The sequence below is a fragment of the Physeter macrocephalus genome, chromosome 10 (genome assembly GCF_002837175.3).
Source record: "Physeter macrocephalus isolate SW-GA chromosome 10, ASM283717v5, whole genome shotgun sequence".
NCBI classification, from domain to species: Eukaryota; Metazoa; Chordata; class Mammalia; order Artiodactyla; family Physeteridae; genus Physeter; species Physeter macrocephalus.
In genome coordinates this window covers 70644165-70668372 of record NC_041223.1, presented here as the reverse complement: position 1 = coordinate 70668372, position 24208 = coordinate 70644165, and the positions used below count along the sequence as shown (strand labels likewise).

General features: G+C 37.1%; 1 protein-coding gene across 1 annotated transcript; it reads left to right on the top strand.

Annotated features, from left to right (window-relative positions):
• The first annotated feature begins 3445 nt into the window (after positions 1-3445).
• SPACA1 (sperm acrosome associated 1) lies at positions 3446-19603 on the top strand. The gene is made up of 6 exons (XM_007111151.2): positions 3446-3763; positions 11156-11257; positions 12012-12118; positions 13090-13225; positions 18795-18915; positions 19447-19603. The coding sequence occupies exons 1-6, from the start codon at positions 3538-3540 to the stop codon at positions 19601-19603; spliced, it is 849 nt and encodes a 282-aa protein (XP_007111213.1). The 5' UTR covers positions 3446-3537.
• The last annotated feature ends 4605 nt before the right edge of the window (positions 19604-24208 follow it).

The window sequence follows — 24208 nt, the reverse complement described above, 5'->3', positions numbered from 1 at the left end:
GGCCATGGCCCACGGGCCCAGCTGCTCCGCGGCACACGGGATCCTCCCGGACCGGGGCACGAACCTGCGTCCCCTGCATCAGCAGGCGGACTCCCAACCACTGCGCCACCAGGGAAGCCCCTCAACCTTAACCTTTTGATCTCCAACTTAACCTATTTGAACAAAACATCTACTGACTTTCCTTAACTCCCTTTACTTGTGCCTCTCCCTCATCTGCTTAGGCAGCCAGTCACTCCATTTTGTTAATCCTTCCTTTGTAATTTCTCTCATTCATTTCTTTTTTCTTTTTTATGGTGATCCTCTATTCAGGGCTTTTGAATCTTGTGTTTATATCACAAATCTTCAAATTGGTCTTCCTTTTCAGAGCATGAGATGGAGTGGAGACTGGATAAAGGAATGATTTTACTGCCTCCAGACATGCCAAGTATGCTCACACAAAGGAAGTTCAGGAAGGGTAAGGTCAGACCAACCTAGGTGAGATACTTTGGGGTAGAGTGGGCAGAGGAGTCACAGAAGAATTGCTGAAATCCTTACTCCTTGGAAACCGGAGCTGGAGTTGGAGATGCTTACTGCCAGGCAGGGTGAGGAGAGCTGAGTGAACTGAGGCAAGGAGGTCAGAGGTACAAATCAGGGATTGAGGTTGTAATTCCTGGTCCTTGGTACCTGTAAGGTCAGAGTAGGGTCAACCCCTCTTGATACTATGCCCTTAATGTTTGTTTCACTTATTTATGCTTCAACTAGAAGTACTATAAGTTTGCTGAGGACAGATACTTTTCTTAAAACTTATGTGAGGAACACAATATTTTATAAGGGACTAGTATTGCTGCTATTACAGATATTATTTGAATATTTTTTATTTAAGAGTAAAATCTTTCAGCTCCTCTTTGAGGCCCTTAATTTCCATCCGGATTCTCTTTGGAGCTGTTTATTTAGTCATTAATGGTTCCTTGAATTAAATCACTTACCTTAGAGTTCACAGGACTTCCTCTTCAGTAAAGAGGATACCAAAAGATACCATCTTCAGGAAAAAGATGTGTCCTAAATATGAAGAATTCAACAATGTTGCCATCAAATACTACAGATTTTTTCTTTTTCAAGTTTGTGCTTGAAAGCATAATGGGTGACTTATTTTTCTTAGTATTTAAAAAAGAAAAAATTTGGACTCATTTGGCCATGAAACAAACATCTTTGTGTCTCAAGATCATCTCTAATTTCTCATTTTAATTTCTCTCACAATCTTGTGAGTTGCTATAATATTTTATGGTATTTTAGTTGATATAAAATATTATTATGGCCTCCTTACCAATACCAATTTGAACTTTAATATTGACCATTCTTAGCAGTTCTTGTCTCACTATTTTCAAAACTAAAAGCATTTTTGAAAGAAAAATTCAAATAAAAATTTCATTTTTGTTTCAAGTAATCTACTTTCGCTACAAATAAGTGGCTCTGAAGACCCTCCTAATAGGTTTCTCAGTTACTTGCTTAGCTGTTAGTCTGCTGAGGCTGGATGTACATATGTTCCAAAAGCCAGTTTATGCCTGAAGTTCACTCTGTAGTAGATTACTCTTCAGCCCATGTGTCATAAGAATTTAGACATTAAACCTCAAGGTAGGGGATAATATTATATAGAAACATAGCCAAATGAGCTTTGTTTCAAATCCGAGACAGAAATCCATCAAACCATCTATTCATCAATATTTTCTTAATACCACATTATAGCTATTAGATCAAATCAAATGTGGAATAACAAGATAAAAAAATTTTAACCCTAATTTGTTTTCAGTCCTTGAACTCTTGACTACCCACTGACTGCTTCTTCACTGTTAATTTGAATGAGCATATAGGAAATGTGGTTGTGAGGCCTTGCACTACAGATAATTTTCTGGATGAACTTGGGTGAGTCATTTAATCTCTCCAGTTCTTTATTTTATTTTTTTATACAGCAGGTTCTTATTTATCATCAATTTTATACACATCAGTGTACACATGTCAATCCTAATCACACAATTCATCACACACCCCACCCCCATCTCTCCAGTTCTTAATCTCTTCACCTAAAAATGAGGAACTTGGAGTGTTAGGTTATTTCTAAGCTTCCTTTGACTCAAAAAGCCTATGAGTCTATTCTTCAAGAAATTTTAATTAATTAGAGCTGACCTCTTGAAATTAACACCATTAATTGAAGGAACCTAACTGAATTTCATTTCTTTCTATGACAAAATTGGACACAGTGATACTAAGTACCATCAAGAGGGCAGTGGGGAGTTACACTTACCTCTAATATTTTCTACTGATTCAAGTGGGAATGCCAAGGTATTCTTGCTTCCAGTCTGATTCAACCTTAGTAAAAGACAGGACTCTTGGGCAACCTACTTATTGATGGGGAGTTACACTTACCTCTAATATTTTCTACTGATTCAAGTGGGAATGCCAAGGTATTCTTGCTTCCAGTCTGATTCAACCTTAGTAAAAGACAGGACTCTTTTTTAGTAAAAGAATTGATTCTTGGGTTAAATCAATGTGTGGATTAGTGGATCATTGTCAGAGACTGACTTCTTAGTGCTCTATTCTTGGCCTGTTGCCCTTTTAAACATTTTGCTAGTGATCAGAAGGAAACATTTTCCAAATCAAACTTGGGAGAAATATCTAATATATTAAGGCAACAGAATCAGATTTCAGAAGAATCTCAATGAGACCTTAAAAAATAGGCCAAAAGCACGAAGATAGACATTCACAAGGGACAAAGGTTAAGTCCGATATTTGGTTGCCAAAACATCAGCTATCCAAATAGAGAAAGGAGAAGAACTAGTTTGACAGTAGTTGCATCTTCCCCTCTCCTTTCCTTTCCCCCCACCTCGCATTCTAGCTCAATGAAGCCCCACGCGGAGCTGATGGCACTGCACAAAGTCTTAAAACGTGAGTACATGCCTGAGCTGCAACAGCAATAGTGTTCAGATCAAAGAGAGAAAGTGCACCCCCTATATCCTCTACAAATCAAGCCTCACCTGCAGATACGGATCAAGTTTGGGGCAACCTACTTAACAAGGCCATGGTGAATCATTCTTGATACACGCCGAGTTGGCTACTGTGCATAAGTAATTTGAAGCCAAGTCGTATAGAGAGTGCTTGAGGGCTCTAGGGAGTCTGGTTTGGAGAGGCGTAAACTCAGGAAGGACGAGCACCTTTTGGCAGAGAGCAAGGTGAGGGAAAACGGCCACACACAGCAGTTGGCTGGCTGCTCTCCTAATGAGGAAGTGCGAAGGCGTGGCCCCGCCCAGCGTGCCGGGTTGGCCTAGAACGCCGGAAGGGGCGGGGCGGACCCGAGCGCCGTCGGAAGTGGCCCGCGGGACTCCCTGCGGTCAGGCCTACGCGCGTTTCGTGGGCCCAGCGCGATGGTGACGTTCCGTGACGCCTCAGTGGTTGCCGGGGCACGGTGTGGGCGTTCGGAGTCGGGCGGCTCCTCTCTTCGAAGCACCTCTCATCGGGAGCGGGCGGCTGCGACTGCATCTTGGGCGGCCGTCCGTGCCGAGAACCATGAGACCCGGGGGCTCAGGCTGCTCCGACGGGCTGCTGCTGATAGTCGGCTGGCTGCTTCTAGCGGGCCTCCAGTCAACGTTCAGAATCAACGTCACCGCGGTCCAGGATCCCAGCTTGGCCAACGAGGGCGAGGGCGAGGGCGAGAACGAGGCCAAGGAGGAGAAAGAAAACGACAGCGAGGCCGAGAACGAGCCCCAGGCTGAGGCCGAGGAGGATGGTAAGTGTGGGAGGCTCCTTGGCGGGGACCCGCAGGCACCCGTTGAGGGTCAAGCCTTCCCTGCTCTTTGAGGACGATGAGAATTATCCAAGTTAACATCTGTAGAGCTCTCTCGAAAACAACCCCGAATTTATACATTATCTTACACCTCATGGCCTTAAAAAAAAGATGTGCTAATTCTCCAAGACCAGAGCAAGATAAACGAGCACATGTATAGAAATTGTTACAGAAATACTGCTAAATATTGCTCAGGACAAGGGAATAGATGCTTATTTTTTTAAACATCAGAGAGTAGCTTCCCACCACGGGGACCGATTTTGACTCCCCTTGCAGTTATGTTTTTTCCTTTCCATTGCAGATTTTTTTTTTTTGTTCTTGAAGTTCCAAATTGCCTGAGGTCTTCCTCCTTTTCACATTTGCACTTTGGGTTAGAACTCAAGGGAGTTCCGAATTCCCCTCACGGTGACACGTCTAGATAGACCAAGATGCTGACAAAATTCCCCGGAAGCCCCGTGTCAGCTTCATGCAGCCTCCACCCTTGAGCACCTCTGCAGTGTGATAGTGTTTTATTTGTAAGTTCAACTTTGAGTCACAAAGGAACGGTGGCAGTAGAAAACACCAATAAAGGGATCCAGCTAGAGGCTTTGTTAGATGATATAATACATGTTAACCAACGAAGACAGCCTGTGTTTGATTCATAAATTTGCCTTATTCTCCTGGCTCACTAAGCAATAAAAGTTGACAAGCTGTGGTACATGTTATATTGATTAGTAACTCACGCGCTTGTAGGTAAAAGGTCAGTTGCAGGTTTTCAGCCATCTAAAGGAGAATGCTTCCCTTCCCTCCATAAATGACCCAGCTGAGATTCTTTTAAATATCCTTGGCAGTCTTATGTCTCCTATAAGTACAAAGTAGGTGCTGTATTTATCAGCCATTCTTTTATTTCCTGATGACGGATAGTGACCCTCAGCGACATAAAGAAATTGACTATCTGATGTTAATGGTGGAATTGAGGTTTGTACTGCCTTGATAACATTACATTTCAGAGAGCTTGGAGAAGTCCTTGACTTTGGAAATATGAAAAAGAGGACTAGGGTAGAAAAGAACATGTTCTAAAGCGTAGTAGCTATTGCTTCCCTCTAGTTTTAAAAGTAATTAACAACTTAAACTGGTCAAGGGATACTTCTAGCTGTAAATGCTAGAGTTTAGGCTAAACCCAGGTGATGGAGTTATAATGCCTTAGATTCAAATTTGTGTTTCATAATGTACCAGCAGAAGGTATCCAAGCATTTCAAGCAAAAATGTCAATTCAGAATTGATCAAAGTCATAGTCCAAATTATTTCACAAAGTCAATATTGATTTACTTATATATACATCAAGTGTATATTTGCTTGCTGTATATTCAAGGCACTGTATTTGGTGCTTATAAGTATAGAAGTGTTTATGAAAAATTACAATAATCAAAATAGGAAAAAATCTTAGAATTATATGAAATTATTAAGTACAAAATGAATGAAGTGTGAATGAGGTTATGCTATCTTAAGCATGCTTGTAGGGCTAAACAAGTTACAGAATGCTTGCATGCACGATACCATGTTTAATTCTTATAATAATCAGATAGGTTCTCCTTTCCAAATTTTGCAGAGGGGTTAAATGGGCCTGACACAGTTGAAGAAATTTGCCCAAACTCAGAATAGCTAATTTGTGGTAGAGTAGCAATTTGGACTCCAATTTTGATGCGTATTCCCATGTAATATTGTTGCCTCAGGACATAATGCCTTTTAAAAACTACCTTCTAGCACCTCATTTAATATTTATTTTTATTGAGCTTTTAGTCCTAATCTGAGTTATGAAGAATTGATTATATACTACAGCAAGTGGAATTCATGTCAAATTTCAGAACAATTAGAAAAAGAGAAACATGAGATTTAAAACCAACAATATTTAGCTACTTGAATACTTATATATTCCTAGATTATCCTGCTAAAAAAGTGTCAAAATAAATTCTTAGGAATAATTTACCATCTTAACCTGAGAATGAGTAGAACCAATCTATAACATAATTTTAATGAACACTTTGCATAACTACCTCTTTTTGGGTAGAAATAACGCACTCAAATTTTTTTGGAAAACAGAGAATAGAAAAATTGGGCCCTATAATTGGCAGGCTTTTTTGTGTTTTTCTGACCTCCTATATAACTTTAACTCACCATGTATTACAATGATGAAAAACATTATTTTTAAATTAGGTACAAGGTTTAAATATAAATCTTTGTAAGTTATTTCCTAATTTAATTCTTCAAAGGTTCAGTTTTCTTTTGATTTAAACAGTAATAGAAGATGTACTAGGAATGGCATTGCTTTTCTGATTTAATAAAACTTTAAAAATATCTGCTTTCCATATGATAAGTGCTTGTATCCTCCATCCCCAAGTAAGAGTTCTTCACTTAGAAAAGCCTATGATTAAATAATGTATTTTTGCATTTATGTTTAGTTTCAAATAGGACAATAGTCAAAGAAGTAGAATTTGGGATGTGCACCGTTACATGCGGTAAGTAGCATAGAGCAGATAAATAACATTGTATTGGGGCGGGGGGTAAAAACAACGTGTACTCTCATTCATCTCTCACTGATTTCTATTTCTAATATCTATGATTTACAAGGTAGGATATTTTCAGTTCATAACCTCTAAGTCTTACTTTAAGCCAACTCCCTATATGTATATATTTTGCGGGGAGGGGCACATAAACTGCTTTCACCAAAGTTAAACTTTATCTCACAGATGTTCAGAAGATGAAAGATCTTCTGATACATCTCACAGATGTCTTCCACATACTGTGCTGGCAAATCTATCAAGAAATTTACTTTATTTGTAATAGCCTATTCTAAATGATACATTTTCCCAATTTATATGTCATGTCTTAGAGAAAAGAGGTATTGGCTTTGTGGGGAAAATAATATTCAAAAACTATGACTTATTTTGATCATTCCTTGAATAGAAATTGGACATAAAAATCTCTTACATGCGGGTGGGATTAAGACTACACATGCTATAATAGACCAGTGTTTCTCAAACTTAAGTGTTCACCCTAGGTGCCTGAAGGGCTTGTTAAAACATGGATTGCTAGGCCTACTTCAGAATTTCTAACTCACTAGGCCTTTGAAGGGGTCTAAGAATTTGTATTTCTAAACAAGTTCATAAATGAAGCTGATGCTGCTTTTTAAAAGACCGTCTTTTGAGAACCACTATAGACTAGTGTGCTAAGAAGACAGTAGATAATTCACAATGAAATTAAGTTTATTCTAAATAGAATCTGCCTTGGAAAAAAGACAGTGACAGGAGGGAAGGACAAAAACCAGAGGATAAGAAGACAGAAAGTCCAAGCAGATATGGATCAGAACAATATGTACGTTTTTTTATTTTTTGGTCAAAAATTGTGCCTGAATTGTTTTTGAGATAGCAATTCTTAAATGATGTTAAAATAGACCTAACATAAAATTTACTACTGTAACAATTTTTTAAATGTACAATTTAGTGAAATTAAGCACATTCACATTGTCATGCAATCATTACCACGATCCACCCCAGAACTTTTTCACCATCCCAAACTGAAACCTCTACACCAATTCAACAGTAATTCCCCACTCCCCCCAACCCCTTGCAACCATTATTGTACTTTCTGTCTCTTGAGATAGTTTGAAACCTGTTTTTTACTTTAACTTCTTAGTGTGTCAGAGTCAGAAAATTAGAGGAATTCTGTGTAATAAACCTGTGTTTATTCATTTGCAAATTACATCTTCTGGCTGCCTACTTGAGAAATTTTCACAGGTAGAGAATTATTTTTTTGACAATTCTAGTAATTGATACTGTCCTACTCTATTATTTAAAGATGTGCTTCAGGGACTTCCCTGGTGGCGCAGTGGTTAAGAATCCACCTGCCAATGCAGGGGACACGAGTTCGAGCCCTGGTCCGGGAGGATCCCACATGCCGCGGAGCAACTAAGCCCGTGCACCACAACTGCTGAGCCTGCACTTTGGAGCCCGTGCACCACAACTGCTGAGTCAACGTGCCACAGTTACTGAAGCCCGCGTGCCTGGAGCCCGTGCTCCGCAATGGGAGAGGCCACCGCAGTGAGAGGCCTATGAGCCACGGTGAGGAGTGGCCCCCCCCCGCCACAACTGGAGAGGGCCTGTGCGCAGCAACAAAAACCCAAAGCAGCCAAAAATAAAATAAATAAATTTTTAAAAAAGATGTGCTTCAGAAATTATATATTATATTTGTTTATTCAGCAATTTTTTTTGTTTTCTGTTTTTTAATTTTTGCCTACTATGTGTCAGGTATTGTTATAGGTGCTAGGAATAAAGCAGTGAACAAAGAAGTGGAAACTCTCTGCCTTCAAAGAACATATTTTTTGGTAGGGGCAAAGAGATTAAAAGTGCGTTCAGTTTTTTAAGTAAAAATAAAAGGCACATTTTTCATTTTCACCAGGAACTTTACTGAACAACGTATTCACCCTTTTGCTCCAATACCTTCTGCCATTTTTCAGGCAACTTCATAATTCCATCTTCCCAAAACTTTTTATCTTTTTGAGCAAAGAACTGTTCCAGGTGCCTTTTACAGTCTTCCAGGGAATTGAAATTTCTTCCATTAAGAGAATTTTGTAAAGTTCGAAATAAATGGAAATCTGCAGTTGCAACGTCTGGTGAATATGATGGATGAATCAGAACTTCCCAGCCAAACTGTAACAGTTTTTGCCTGGTCATGAAAGAAACACGCAGTCTTGTGTTATCCTGCTGGAAGATTATGCGTTTTCTGTTGACTCATTCTGGACACTTCGTCGAGTGCCGCTTTCGGTTGGTCTAATTGGGAGCAGTACTTGTTGGAATTAAGCGTTTGGTTTTCCCGAAGGAGCTCGTAATAGAGGACTCCTTTCCGATCCCACCGTATACACAACATCACCTCTTTGGATGAAGACCAGCCTTTGGTGTAGTTGGTGGTGGTTCATTTCACTTGCCCCACAATCTCTTCCATTCCACATGGTTACAATGTCCACTTTTCATTGCCTGTCACAGTTTGTTTTAAAAATGGAACGTTTTCATTAAACAAATGTATTCATTACTATTCAGTAGAGAATCACATGCAGAAATATGGTCGAGGAGGGTTTTTTTGCTTAACTTACCTGGAGCCCAAACATCAAAGCGATTCACATAACCAAGCTGGTGCCAGTGATTTTCAGTGCTTGATTTGGATATTTTTGAGTATGTCGGCTATCTCCTGCATGGTATAACATTGATTGTTCTCAATTACTGTTTCGATTTGATTGCTGTCAACTTCAACTGGTCTACCTGACTGTGGAGCATCGTCCAGTGAGAAATCTCCAGCACGAAACTTCACAAACCGCTTTTGACATGTTCAGTCGGTCACAGTACCTTCTCTACACACTGCACAAATCTTTTTGTGCGTTTCAGTTGCATTTTTACCTTTCTTGAAATAATAAAGCATAATATGCCAAAAATGTTGCTTTTTTTCTTCCATCTTCAATATTCAAATGGCTACACAAAAATTCACCAATTCTGATAGGTCTTTTTTTAAATGCACGCTGATATGATAGCTGTCACATACTATCTAACAAAATTGTTTCGAATGAAGTTAAAGACAACTAAGTGCTACTAGAGCCATTTTACGGAAGAACTCGAATGAACCTTTTGGCCCACCCAATAATATGTAAAACATAATATGTCAGATGGTAATAAGTTCTAAAAAGGAAATAAACCATAAAAGGCAATATTTCATGTCTATAATTTTAAGTATTAAGAAATCTTTTCAATTTATAACAACTATTTAAAGGAAAAAATGCTTTAGTGAAAATTCTGTTGAATTCCCAAAGCAATATTTTAGCAGTCAAAAAGTTTTCTTTTCTTGGAATACGCAGGCAGATTTTTAAGTATGGACTTACAGAAAATCTCACATCTACACACATCATTGCGATAAACTGTATCTGGCTAAATAAATAAATGCATAAAATACCTGCTTGGAAAATATGCATTTCAGAATAAGGCTATGCCTCTAGGGAAGTACCATTCATAAATTCAAGGGGAGCCATTCTGCAGCCATTCATTCTTAAGCATCTCTTTTAATCAAGAGACCTTTCCCCCTCCAACCTTCCTTCTCTTTATCTTATATGGAGTACTCTCCTTTGTGTGTCAAAGTTTGGTCCATAGACTCGCTACATCAGCATCGACTGAGAGAGCATATTAGAAATGCAGAACATCAGGACCTACTGCAGACCTACTTACTGTATCAGAATTCACATGTTAGTATGTCTCCAGGTGTTTTGCAAGCACTCTGAAGTTAGAGAAGCACTGTTATAAGCCATCTCTAGACTTCAACTTTCCCTTGCCTTAAGAATGGGTTTTATGATTAACATCTTGCAGGGACCGAAAGAGGGAATCTGGTAGAAAGGATATCAAGATGGACTATTCCTTAGCCTGTGACAACACAGTCTTATCACAGGTCATTTATCACAGGACATGTTCAGCACGTCACTGAACCAGCTTTTATCATTTCCCTCAATTCTGATGATGGTAGGGCAAACTCAGTGGAGATCTGAGATCAGTCAGTAAAGATGTGATTTCTTGCTATGAAATGTGTGGCAATTCTAATGAGAGTATCTTTGGAAATGGAGATTTGGTCATTAATAGTCCTGATGTATTTAATACAGGGATTTTTACCAATTTAGATATTAAAAAGCATCATTTATGTTAAAATGTAATTTTTGTAATTTCCTCTGCAAGCTCAACCCACCCGACCCCACCCCCCAAAAAAGTTTCATGGTCAAATAAATTTGGAAGGTCCTGTGTACTACTGTATTTCATCAAATCTAAGACTTTCTTGGCTGTGATAATCACATTTTATGCATCTCTAAAAAAGGAAAAATGCTGCCATTCTTGACATGCTGTCAATTCTAAGATGCATTCTGATTTCAAAGATATTAAAATGTAAAAATTTTACATCTTAGATCAATGAAAGTTTGCACGTAAAAGCACATTAATTTACTAGCATATTAAAAGTTCCCCTAAAATTCTGAGGAAAGAGGTTCCTTTCATTTTAATGTAATGTATAATTTCAAAATGTATATAATCATGGAATCCTTTTACTTATTGTAACAACCAGAGGATCTAGTGTTTTATGTAACTTGCTTTGGAAAATGCTGTTTTATGAAATAATTCAAAATGAGGGACCTAAAAATATCTAAATATTATTACCCTGAATTTAGGAATTTAATCTCTGAAATTAGGAGAAAAGTCTCAAAAAGACCTAGGTGGAAAAGTAAAGGAACTCTGGAATTATTATTATTATTATTTTTTTAACATTTGCTGATTTCTTTTACCAAAGGTGTTGGTATAAGAGAAGTTATATTAACAAATGGATGCCCTGGGAGTGAATCCAAATGTATCGTACGGGTGGAAGAATGTCGTGGACCAGTAGATTGTGGCTGTGAGTTGACCTATGTATTGGAGGGAGACTGAGGGGGAAGCATTTACTCTGGGGAAATATCCTTAACCTCAGGTTGCCATGAGTGGAAGCAGGTGATCAAATGATATACTGAAAGGAATTCATAAGAAAACTTAAGCTTCCACTTCTCTAGACAGTTACAACTCTTTCTACTTTTGCTTCACATTTTTTCAATGATGTGTAAATTTAACATATATTCTCTCTAGTACACTGGAACCGTATTGCACTCAGGGTCTGTGGTTGAGGCTGTCCTCCAGTGAAACGCTTTTGACACTTTGGTCGTGACAGCTTATCAGTAGATTGGTAAACCCTACACTGGGAAATTTGAGAGCCACTCTATACCACCTTTCACTAGTCTGAGATTACATTATCTTTAAACATGGAAGGGGTGGAGTATATGGGGCAGGAGGGGGGTTCTGACCCTAACCAGTAAATTGGAAGCCACTAGTAGATCTCAAAGTTTAATAGATCACTAAGTAGTTTGCCCTTGCTATCTCTTCTCCGTGATTTATTCTGCTGAAGGAACAGACAGGTATGGTGTTTTCTACCTGCCGCTTTTGGCAACTTAATCTTTGACGCCTCTCTGCTCCTCTACAGTCAAACTTTCAGTAATACATTTGCTAACTTCCAGCATGTAATTGGTTTTAAAGTTGGAAGTGACTTTTAAAAGTAGTATTGTGTATAAAGCAGTTTACAGTGCCCATTGGTATATATGTATTTAATTTTTTTTTTTCAGGGGGTAAACCAATTTCAGAAAGTCTTGAAAGTGTTAGGCTAGCATGTGTTCATACATCTCCTGTAAACCGTTTCAAATATATTTGGAGACTTCTAAGGCCAGACCAAGTGAGTAATGAATGTATGTAATTTGGTGCTTTCTAGTGAGTGATAAAATGTGTTTCCCAGTGCTTGATGACTCTCAGAAAACTTTCTCTTTAAAAGCAGTTTGCAAAAATGAAGTTAAAATCATATAACTTTATTACTATTGGGATTTAAATTTTTTCATTGCTTAGGGAGGCTAAGACTTTACGTATGCCTTAGGGCCAGCTACTGTCAGAACTTAAAAACACCTATTTTATATAAAGTGTTCTATTTTGGAAGCAAGAGTTTCATTTGTATATATAGTACAAACAGTACTGATAACAGTAGCTAACATTAACAGAGGACTTATTCAGTGCCAGACATACACAAAGTGCTAGAGTTTCTTTTACTCACGTAACAATCTATGAGGTAATTCCCATCATTATACCCATTTTACAGATAAGTACAGTTGTTGCTCAGTATGCTCAGGGGATTGATTCCAGGACCCCTTCAGATACCAAAACTGGGGATGCCCAAGTTCCTTATATAAAATGGTGTAGTATTTGCATATAACATAAGTACATCCTCCCATATACTTTAAATCATCTCTAGATTATTTATAATACAATGTAAATGCTATATAAATAGTTGTAAATAAAATGTAAATGCCAAGTAAATACTACTGTGCACCCAATTCAAGTTTTGCTTTTTGGAACTTTCTGGAATTTTTTTTCTGAATATTTTTAATCTCCGGTTGGTTGAGTCCACTGACATGGAACCCAAGGATATGGAGGACCAGCTGCAGCTGAGATGCAGAGAGTAACTTGCCCTGCTTCACACAGGCAAGAAGTTGGTACTTGTTATCTGGATTATCTGACTTTAAAATACATGTGCATAATTAATTACTGTCCTAGACTGAGAGAAAGTGACTCTTATTTTGTTACAAGAAATAAATTGTTTCCTGATCTTACGTTTTCATGAAGAATGTTGATACCTTTTTTTTTCTTTTAAAATAGCAAGCCATTATACTTGCAAATGATTCAGCAATCCTGGAGGTTCACAGGGATACTCACCCTAAGGCTTTTGAGTGTGAAACGTTGGATAATAATGAAATAGTAGCATCTATTAAATTCACAATCTATACAACAACTGGTAAGTACCCAGCAATGTTTTGGTTTGCTTATATCTCAAACTTCAAAGCACATCAGAATCACCTGGAGGTCTTGTTGAAACACAGATCACTAGCCCAATGCCCATAATTTCTGATTCTGTAGATCTTTAGTGGAGCTGGCACAAGAATTTCCATTTCTAACAAGTTCCTAGGTGCTGTTGGTCCAGAGATCACATTTTGGGAACCACTAGCTTTATACCATTTAGACTTTTCTACAAGGTAATACTTAATTCTTATTTTTTTCCACAAAGTAGAGTCAGATGTACCTCACTTTGCAAAACTGGTGTATTCCTGAAGTATCTCCAAAGAACAGTCCTTTAACTTGAATTATATTCTTACTTTTACTTCTATCACAGAGGTGAAAATGGATACATAGAATTCTAATGGATGCTTAACAAAAGTTTTGATACAGTAAAATAAATAAAATTAAGAAACGTTATGTCAAAGCATATCTTTTTAAAAATTATTCATTCGAAGACTTTTTTTATGAAACAATACAGTCCTCAATATATGTCACAAAAGGCAAATCTTGACCCAAACATAATTTTACATGTTAGAAACTGTGCTTCCCTTGCAAAAAGATTCCATGTGCATATCTTTTCAATTTAAACTATGATGTCTTCTATATCCAAATAATTATTTCCTTTTGTTGAGTTGCTCTTAACCATTTTTATTGTTGTCATCTGTGTTTTTGGGTGTGTGAGGGGTTTGGTCACAAGTTCTTTTGAGAAGCCAATCAAGGCTTGGGAGGCTTTTCCCAGAAAAATACCCACATATACTAACATGCCAAAAGTTACCCGTAATTTTAAGAGAGTTCATGGATTTCTTGAAGCTATTTCTCAATCCCAAGTAAAGAACTCAAGCTGCAGTCTAGAGATACCATGAAACATAACACCCTTTATTGACCTGGAAACAAGCTGAGGTGTTTTGGGGGTGATTTTAAAAAATAAACTATAACTTTCTTTGATGTGTTGTTCAGTGTCCTTAAAAAACCATCTTTATGGTGAAAGCTAATAACCTTACTCCTATGTTGGGACAACAGGTGTTATTAAAAGGATAATTTCAATAAAGTGGTATAAAAGGCAAAAAAGGACCAAACATCATCAACTAAAAAGTATCTCAGTGAGTCATAGTTCAGGATATTAAAGGATTCAAAGGCCGTTCTCAGTTATTGTCCCCACAGCTTGGTCCCTGTTAGGACGGCTTAGTAGTGGTTAGCTCTTCCTATGTTAGAAGGCAACACGTGTAAGCTAAGGGCTGGAGCACAGACCCCAGTGTCAGCAAGTGAGACAAAGCTGATTTTTCTCTCTTGTAGCTGTCCAAGGCTCGTGGGGTAGCTCTGCCATCTCAGCACATGCACTGATTAAATGACAAAATGTTTTCAGAAAACTTTGGTATTTATTAGTTTCTTTTAAAAGGGACAATTGGATATACTGCTGTGACAGACCCTTTTGGCTCTTTAGACATCAAACAAATATTTTGGCTATAAATGTCCACACAATATGGTACTGGCTTGAAACAAATGCATGATTGAAATATTTTCAGGGTAAATATGGTTTAATTAATGAAAATGTCCCATCCATCTCTCATATAACAGGTTTTTCACTTCCACAATAGTTGTCTTTCATAGTTAGGCATGGTTTTGATTGGATTATGTCCCCCTGAAAAGATACTTTCAAGTCCAAACTCCTAGAACTTCAGGAATGTGACCGTGTCTGGAAATAGGGTAGTTGCAGATGTAATTAATTCAGTTAAGACAAAATCATACACACTAGAGGAGAGTGGGCCTTTAATCCAATATGACAAGTGTCCTTATAAGAAGAAGGAAATTTAGACACACAGAGAGAGAGGAGAATGTATGTGAAGACTCAAAGACACGCGGGGAGAAGACAGCCATGTGAAGACACAGAGAGATTGGAGTTATGCTGTCACAAGCCAAGGAACATCTGCGGCTACCAGAAGCTGGAAGAGGAAAGGAAGGATCCTTCCCCAGAGCCACTGGAGAGAGCATGACCTTACCATCACCTTATGTTCAGACGTTTATCTTCCAAAACTGTGAGACAATATATTTCTGTTGTTTTTAAGCCATCTAGTTAGTGGTACTTTGTTATGGTGGCCCTAAGAAACTAATATAAACATAAACTTAGTTTTTCTAAAAAGTGAGAGCATCGAAATTCAGCCTGTTTTTCAGCAGAAAATTTCAATAGAAATGCAGACTATTTTTTTATTAGATATAAAAGTAATCTAAGGGACCCTTGCAAGAAGACTACCATTGAAATGAACTAGGATCTTTATACCTCTCATTCTCCATCTTCTCTTGGCTAGTATTGCAGGGTAGTAGATAAATGGAAAGAAATTTTGCATTTCTTCTTCTCAAGTTTTAATCCTAAAAGGTTTTTTTAAATTTGAGCTTAAAAAATCCCACTGCTTCTATAAATCTAAAATTATCAAAAATAAAAAGATTTTTAAAATCCAACAATGTTGGAATATAAATATGATATAAATTGTCTATCATATTTGGAACTATTTAGCAAGATTACTAAATTGAGTTTATAGCTCTAGAATTACCAAGGAAAATGGAAAATTATACTCCATGGTGTTTAAAGAATAGGAAGAAAATCCAAATGAATAAGCAGTTGAGATTGCCCATATATGAGACTAATTCTGTTAGAGTGGTACTTACCAAAATATTAAAATACATAAAACATAGCTTGTACAAATCATTATATCTCCCTGGATGTTGGTTTACTTATCTGTATAAAAGTTGTATAAGATAATCTTTCTGGCCCTTCCCCACATGAATCTTTTATGAGTCTATGATTTAGGGACCAGGAAGAGCCAAAAGAAAGCTACATAATTCACTAAGTAAGTAATGCTTGATATAAATTGAATTTTTATCCGTTTACAATGTAGCAGTGTTATAATGCATATGGTAGACTGGTCATGTCTCCGTAATAGCATTATCTTCAGGAAGAACAGAAAGATATGGGACAGAATGCTGATTTAAGAGTGGTGTTTGGCTATTCGTATGAACAAGAATGAGCTTCAATTCCTACTTTACAATGTATACAAAAATTAGAGATGTATTATAGTCCTAAATGTAAAAGCTAAAACCATCAAGCTTAAAAAAGGAAACATAAGAGAGTATCTGTATGATTCAGGAGTGGGCAAGTTTCTTTTTAGACATGACAAAAAACAATCACCATAAAGGAAAGACTGCTAAATTAGGCTTCATCAGAATTAAAAACTTCATCTTCAAAAAATGGTGTTGAGAAAACTGGACAGCCACATGCAAAAGAATGGAAAAAGGTCACTATCTTACATCATATACAGAAATTAACTCAAAATGGATTAAAGACTTGAATGTAAGACCTAAAACCATAAAATTCCTAGAAAAAACATAGGCAGTAACCTTATTCATATAGGTCTTAGCGATATTTTTGTAGATCTGACTCCAAAGACAAGGGAAACAAAAGCAAAAATAAACAAATGAGACTACATCAAACTAAAAAGCTTCTGCACAGCAAAGGAAACCATCATCAAAACAAAAAGACAACTTATGGAATGGGAGAAGACATTTGTAATGATATCTCTGTTGAGGGGTTCATAGCCAAAATATATAAAAACTCACACTAATCAACATCAACAACAACAAAAAACAAACAACCTGATTAAAAATTGGGCAGAAGATCTGAATAGACATTTTTTCCAAAGAAGACATACAGATGGGCAACAGGCACATAAAAATATGCTTGACATCACTAATCAGGGAAATGCAAATCAAAACCACGAAGAGATATTACCTTACACCTGTTAGAATGTCTATTATCAAAAAGGACAAGAAATAACAAATGTTGGAGAGGATGTGGAGAAAAGGGAGCCCTTGTGCACTGTTGTTGCAACTACTATGGAAATCAGTATGGAGATTCCTCAAAAAATTAAGAATAGAACTACCATAAGACAGCTATTTCACTTCTGGGTATTTATCCAAAGAACATAAAAACACTAATTCAAAAAGATAGATGCACCTCTATGTTCACAGCAGCATTATTTACAATAGCCAAGATATAGAAACCACCTAAGTGTCCGTTGATGGACGAATGAATAAAGATGTGGTATATATACTTACAGTAGAATACTATTCAGCCATAAAAAAAATGAAATCCTGCCATCTGCAACAGCGTGGATGGACCTTGAAGGTATTAATCCTAAGTGAAGTAAGTCAGATGGAGAAAGACAAATACAAAGATTTCACTCATATGTGGAATCTAAAACAAAAAACAAAACAAAAACACACTCATAGATACAGAGAACAGATTACTGGTTGCCAGAGGGGAAGGGAATTCAGGGGTGGGTGAAATGGATGAAGGGGGAAGTGCAACTGTATGGTGATGGATGGTAACTAGACTTGTGGTGGGGATAGCTTTGTAGTGGATACAGATGTCAAATTATAATGCTGTACACCTGAAACTTACGTTAAAAAAGTTTAAAACTTCAGCTCTTTAAAAGGAATCATTAGGAAAATGAATAGGCAAGCCAAAATCTGGGAGAAAAAAATTTATAAAACATGTACAGCAAGTACAATCAGTTTGGGAAAAGATCTTGCAGTTTCTTGGAAAACTAAGCATACCTCTACCCTATGACCCAGCAGTTCCGCTCATATGTATTTACCCAAGAGAAATGGAAATGTATGTTCACAAAATGACTGGTGTGAGAATGTTCATAGCAGTTTATTTATAATAACCCCAAACTGAAACAGCATAGGTGTCCATCAGTAGGAGATTGAATAAACTAATTGAGGCATACTACCCAGTAATAAAAAAGAAAAAACTATTGATACATGCAACAATATGGTTGAATCTCCAAAACATTATACTGAGTAAATAAGCCTTACACAAAAGAATGCATAATGTATGTTTCTATTCCTATGAAGTTCTAGAACAGGTAGAACTAATCTGTGGTGGAAAAGAAAATCAGGACAGTAGTTGTCCCTAGAGGTTAGGGTAGGGATTAACTGGGAGGGGCTTGAGGAAACTTTTGGGGTATAATAATATTCTTTGTATATTCAGGGGTTTGAATTATATATGTCTGTTTTCATTTGCCAAAATTAAATAAATGCACATTTAAAATCATTGTGCAATTCTGTGTTCATAAATTTTACCTCAAAAGAAAAAATATAAACAAATATTGAACTCTAGTTAATGATATGTCTGTTGAAGAATTTTGTAGGAAGTGTGCAGACATCAGCAAATTATCTTGAAATGCATCAAAAAATAAGATGAATCAATGGATTGAGAAGAGTATGGTTAGAGGGATAGTTAAAATGTTGATGGTAGTGTCTAGGTGGTGGGATGTTTATTGTCAAATGCTTTCAACTTTTCTTTGTATTTGAAAAGGACATTTCTAACACACAGAGGTTCATTAATAACTTTGTTTCTACTAATTCTTTCTGTATTTTTCTAGAGTTGTTTTTCAAATATAGTTTCCATTTAGATATCCATTTTCTTTTATTTTCCAGTAGTAATAATCATCCGGTGTTTTTTTCTCTAGAATTGCAGATGAAAAAATCAAGCCGACCAGACATTGATGCAGTCCTAGTTTTTGTTCTGACCATAGGAGTTATTATCTGTATATTCGTGATCTTTGTACTGATCTTCATAATTATAAACTGGTAGGTGAAGGACTGAAACTAAGCCATCACCCTTGATTGATGTCCTCCTTGTCTGCTCCTCCCTGTCTGTTGAATCCAAGGCCCTGTCCGTGATGCTTCTCACATGGGTTTTGAAACTGTCCAACTCCATCTTCATCCCTCCTGAGACTCTCCTAGTTCAAGCTACCTAATCTCATGACTCGATCCCCAGCCATGAGAAAGCTTTTAAATGCAATTTTTACAATTTTACGTAGTAGTTGCTAAAGAAAAAAGTTTATTGAATTAATGTTTGTGTTGTCTAGTTGTAGTTATCACAACTTTAAAACTTGGTTATTGTAACCTACTAATTCATTTATATGAGAATATTTCTAATACCTACATGAGTATCACCCCCTGGTACATCAGAGGGCTCATCTACCATCACAATGCAGCTGGTGCACCACACACTAAAAATAAATCATGACCAAGGAGGCACTTCTATATATAGAAAACTAAATATAAATCTATTTAGTTTTCATTTCATAGAAGATTTTAAAAATGTTTTTCTTCCAGGGCGGCAGTCAAAAATTTCTGGGGGGCAAAAGCCTCGACAACTGGGATACAGTCTGAGCTGAGTTCAATGAGATACAAAGATACAACCTATCTTGACCAATCACCAACAGAAATACCTGGACGTGAAGATGATGCTTTAAGTGAATGGAATGAATGATGTATGGATGATGTATAGCAAACCAAAGGAGATTAAAGCATATCAGATTCATTATTATAAAAATAAAATATATAGTGAAATACTTTAACAATATTGTAAGTGATTTATTATAATCTGAAGGTACTGTAATATGAGAAGGGGCTGTTTTAATCAGTGCATCTTTGTGGTGGAGTTATCAAAAAGTTTTAAATTTGTTCTCAACATTTACCATTTCAAGTAATCACATGGTAAGTTTTATCTAGAGGCACACACTAAAAATCTTTTAAACACATTTTTGATCACTTTGATCACTTCTAAGGTGATTTGCCTGTTCTGTCACAAACAAGAAAAAAAAATATAGAAGATGCTTTTCATATTAGACTTTCTCCCCGCTGGGAGGACTGGATTGAACTTGCTTAAAGCAAACCATACTTTAGAGTCTCTGCAGGGCATGTGACATACAAAGCATCACTTTTAACACATGAAATAATAATAATGATAACAACCAACATTTAGTACCTACTATGTGCCAAGCATTGCTCAAAGCATTTTACATATATTAAGTGATTTAATTTTGATCGCGTATAGGAAGTATATAAGGAAGAACTGAGGAGGAACTTGGGGATGGCTGAGTAAATGACATGAATTTAACATGCCTTGTAATTCTCACAGAAACAGTGAATTAAGGAGTTTTGCATGACCACTGGTAAGTACCTTCATTGTGTTTGGTATGTGGGCGATAACATCTCAAAACTCAAATCTGGATATCATCACTGGCTTTTTGTGCTGTGTCATTATGTGATACAGTTGTGGTCAACTATCAGACAAGATAATAAGACATTAGATAATTTGATTTGGTAGACTTCATCAGAAATTAATTTTCAGAGTCTGTGATAGTAGCACAAAATACACTTAATTTTTTGTTTAGATGAACTGTATGCCAACTTTATTGCTATCACTATGGGATTTATCTGATGAAAGCGTTAACTGCACATCTGTGAAAAAGTCATTGTAGATGGGCATTTATGGTATACCTCCCTCTGGTAGCCTAGACAGAGGCTGTGTTGTGGAATTATCCATGCTTTTTGTTATACAGCATTTGTATTTGAGAGAAGCAATGAAGAATTGGGTGGAAAATTATTTTGTTATCTGTTGTAGGAATTCCACTAGAGATTTTAAGTGAAAAGAAATTGTTTTCATAAAATCTTTCAAAAGAATTCGTGTGTGTGTGTGTGTGTGTGTGTGTTTGTGTGACACCCCTTCTTCCCCCATATAAGTGTGGGGAAAAAAATGTCTTCCCACTTCTTATTCTTGATTAAGTATGGTCATGTAACTTTAGCATAAATGCTAGACATTCTTGAATAGTAATTACTATCAATTCTTATTTTTAAAACCATGAACAGCAGTCGTTTCCAACTATACTTCAATGACCACTAATGTTCAGTCAGGTTAACAGGTTTAGTTGTCAGTGCTGTTCACTGGATGTTTCTGGCTGTCTACTTACCAACCATGTGCTAGGGCAGTACCTCCTCTGCCCCTTGAGATTGTGTGGGGTCATGTGACTACTTCTGGCCAATGAGTTATGAGCCCAGATTTCAAATGTCACTTTCAGTCTAGAACATTTCACTGTGAAAACATCCAGAGCTCACCCTTCTCTCTGCTAGAACAACCAGAAATGTTTAGATGGTGGCTCCTCTGACGCCTTGGATCCCAGAGGGAAGACCACATGGCACAGGATCTCCAGTCAATAAACAGTGGATATGTAGTGTGAGAGAGAAATAAACTGTTATTTTAAGCACTGAGGGTTAGAGGCTGTTTGATACAGCAGCCTTAGTAAGACTATCCTGAGTGACACGTTTTCTGAAAAATAAGTTTTCATGGTCAAATGAGTCAAAGACTTCTTCAGTACAGGACTTCCCATCAATGTGTTACATACATTGTGACTCTCCAACAAGGGGATATAGGTGCAATATTTTCCTAACTTATTGGTGGTCTGTGGAACAAAATTGAAAGCCTGCCATCCCAACTCAGAAACACACTTTTGAGCAGGACCCTCTGGTAGGTCTGTCTACGAGGAGTCAAGGCTCAGTGAGGTAGTCTTTCATAATGTATAACACACAACGAGTCAGCAATGCAGCTTGACAATAGTAGCACCTTCCCTCTTAGATCTTTCGGTGTTACTTAGACCTTTCACTCATCCAGACCCACCTTGATGGACTTTCTTGAAATCATCCTCCTAAGACCACAGCTCCTCTCTTAAGTACTATGACCACACTGCGTTAAGTTCAAATAATTGACAAATCTTATATTGAGGTGGATTATAATATGTTCCAGGTCTCCATGAACTCACTCCAGGTCTCATGAAAACCCTCTGTCTTTTGCCACTTGGTCATAGTCTGTGTGTAAGAAGATCTCTCGCTGCCATGGGCCATGGGGTCTCTGTTGCACATCACTAAAGATTAATGGGGCCAGTCACTTTCCTCTCCAGGCAGACCAGGCCAGAGGCATCTTCTAGTTCCCATCTACTCCTAAATTCCAGACATCTGTTACTTTTCCTGGTCACCAAAATATCCACAAAAAAGCCTTGAAGTTTGCGTCTGGATCCACGAGGTAAAAAAAATGTAAGCAATTATATACCAAAAAGAGACCTTCCTTTGGACCCCAGGACATTGGTCTCTGCATATGCAGCAGCTGGATTTTGTGAAGCATTCAAATAACACTGTACTCACCAAGAGAATCTTTCGTTTGTCCTTCCAATCAACTAACATTCATTGGGCTACCCCATGGGCCAGATACTGTACTAGGCACTAGGAATACAGTCTGTGCAAAAAAAGATCCTTCTCTTGGAGTTGGTCAATTACCCAAGACAGCCATTAAAATTAACTAAAACTGGGATGAATAAATCGAAAGAAGCCTGCAAATTTCTATGAAGCTATAGTAGGGGAAATGACATTTAAAGGAGCTGTAAATGTACACACTGCTATATTTAAAATAGATAATCAGCAAGAACCTACTGTATAGCACAGGGAACTCTACTCAATATTCTGTAATAACCTAAATGGGGAAATAATTTGAAAAAGAATAGATAACATGTATATGTATAACAGAATCATTTTGCTGTATATCTGAAACTAACAAAATATTGTTAATCAACTATACTCCAATATAAAATAAAAATTAAAAAAATAAGGAGATGTAAAGCCTCCATAGGAGTTACTCTAGTTAATGGGGAAGAGGGCCTAGGCAGAGAGAACAGTAGTTGTGAATGCTCTGAGTCAGGAAGGAACATGACACATCCTGAAGAAGGGTTAGCTGAGCTGGAGTGTAAAGAAAGAGGAAAAGAGTGGTGGGAGATGAGGCTGGAGATGTATGTAGGAACTGGTGATTGTGTTGTGTGTGTGTGTGTGTGTGTGTGTGTGTGTGTGTGTGTGTGTGTGTGTGTTTAAAACACATAAGAAAAAATATAGCTAAGTGACCTGAGAATACAAATCAAGGGAGTCATTGTTGAAATTGGCACTCCTGATTTTTTTTGCTATACTGCATTTGCCTTTAACTTCCTGGAATTCATTTATTATTGGCCTTTTAACAAACAATGACTATTGATGCTCACCTAGATAGGGTAGTCTATACTTTAATTTGGGTTCCTTTGAGTCCTACTGAAATGCAAGATCTCGTTAATCAGACCTTAATTCTCATCCATAATAGTTCCTAATTCACTCTCATATTATGAAGCTAAGAGCTAGATTAGAGAAGATTAAGAGTTCACAACAATGACCAGGGCTGGTGGGCAGGCCTCGGGGCCAGCAGCAAGCGGTAAAGTGGTTGATAGACATAGTAGGCTGCAGTTTTCTGCAATCTTGAACATGACATGGAATTACTCATCCTGTTGAAACACATTTGAATTTTCTTTAGTTGACATAGGCATAATGTTTCAATTCAAAATAGTTTTCTTCCTAGAGTGTTTCTAGTATAATCCATATATTCTCTGTTTCTGTCTTCTTGATCTCTTGAAAATTGACGTGCTTTTTTGTTGTTGTTGTTCCACTTTACATTTTAAATCTACTTCTCCAGTCATTTTTGGTTATATTCTGGAGGACAATCTTTTTGGAATTCATAACCCATCACTGTTGTGATCCACCATCTGTCTCAAAAAACATAGAGCCCATTCACATGGTTATTTAGGCTTTGAGGTCTGTGCAATTTTATTATCTGTGATCAAGTCATTTGTGTGATGGAAAACAATTTCTCTTTGACAGTTTTCTGATTCTTGTTGAAAATGAAACTAGGATGTTGAATATCAAGGGTTTTTTTCCTTCACCATTTAAAGGAAATAAATTGCAAAATGGAACGCATCTTTCTTTCATGTTCAACTTCTACATTTTGTGAAAATACCCAGTGTATTTAAATAAATGATAGATATTCAAGTTTTTTTCTTATTAAGAGGAAAATTTAGGATTAAGCAACAATTATTTAAATCGTGTTCTTAGAGACATGTGTACTAGTTGGTTATTTTTTGTACCTGTCCATGTATTTATAAATATAGACCTTATTTGAAATAACAAGAGCCTCTAGGCTCTGTAGTGAGTACTTTCACTACATGAAAGTACATGACTATCTCTGCTAAGT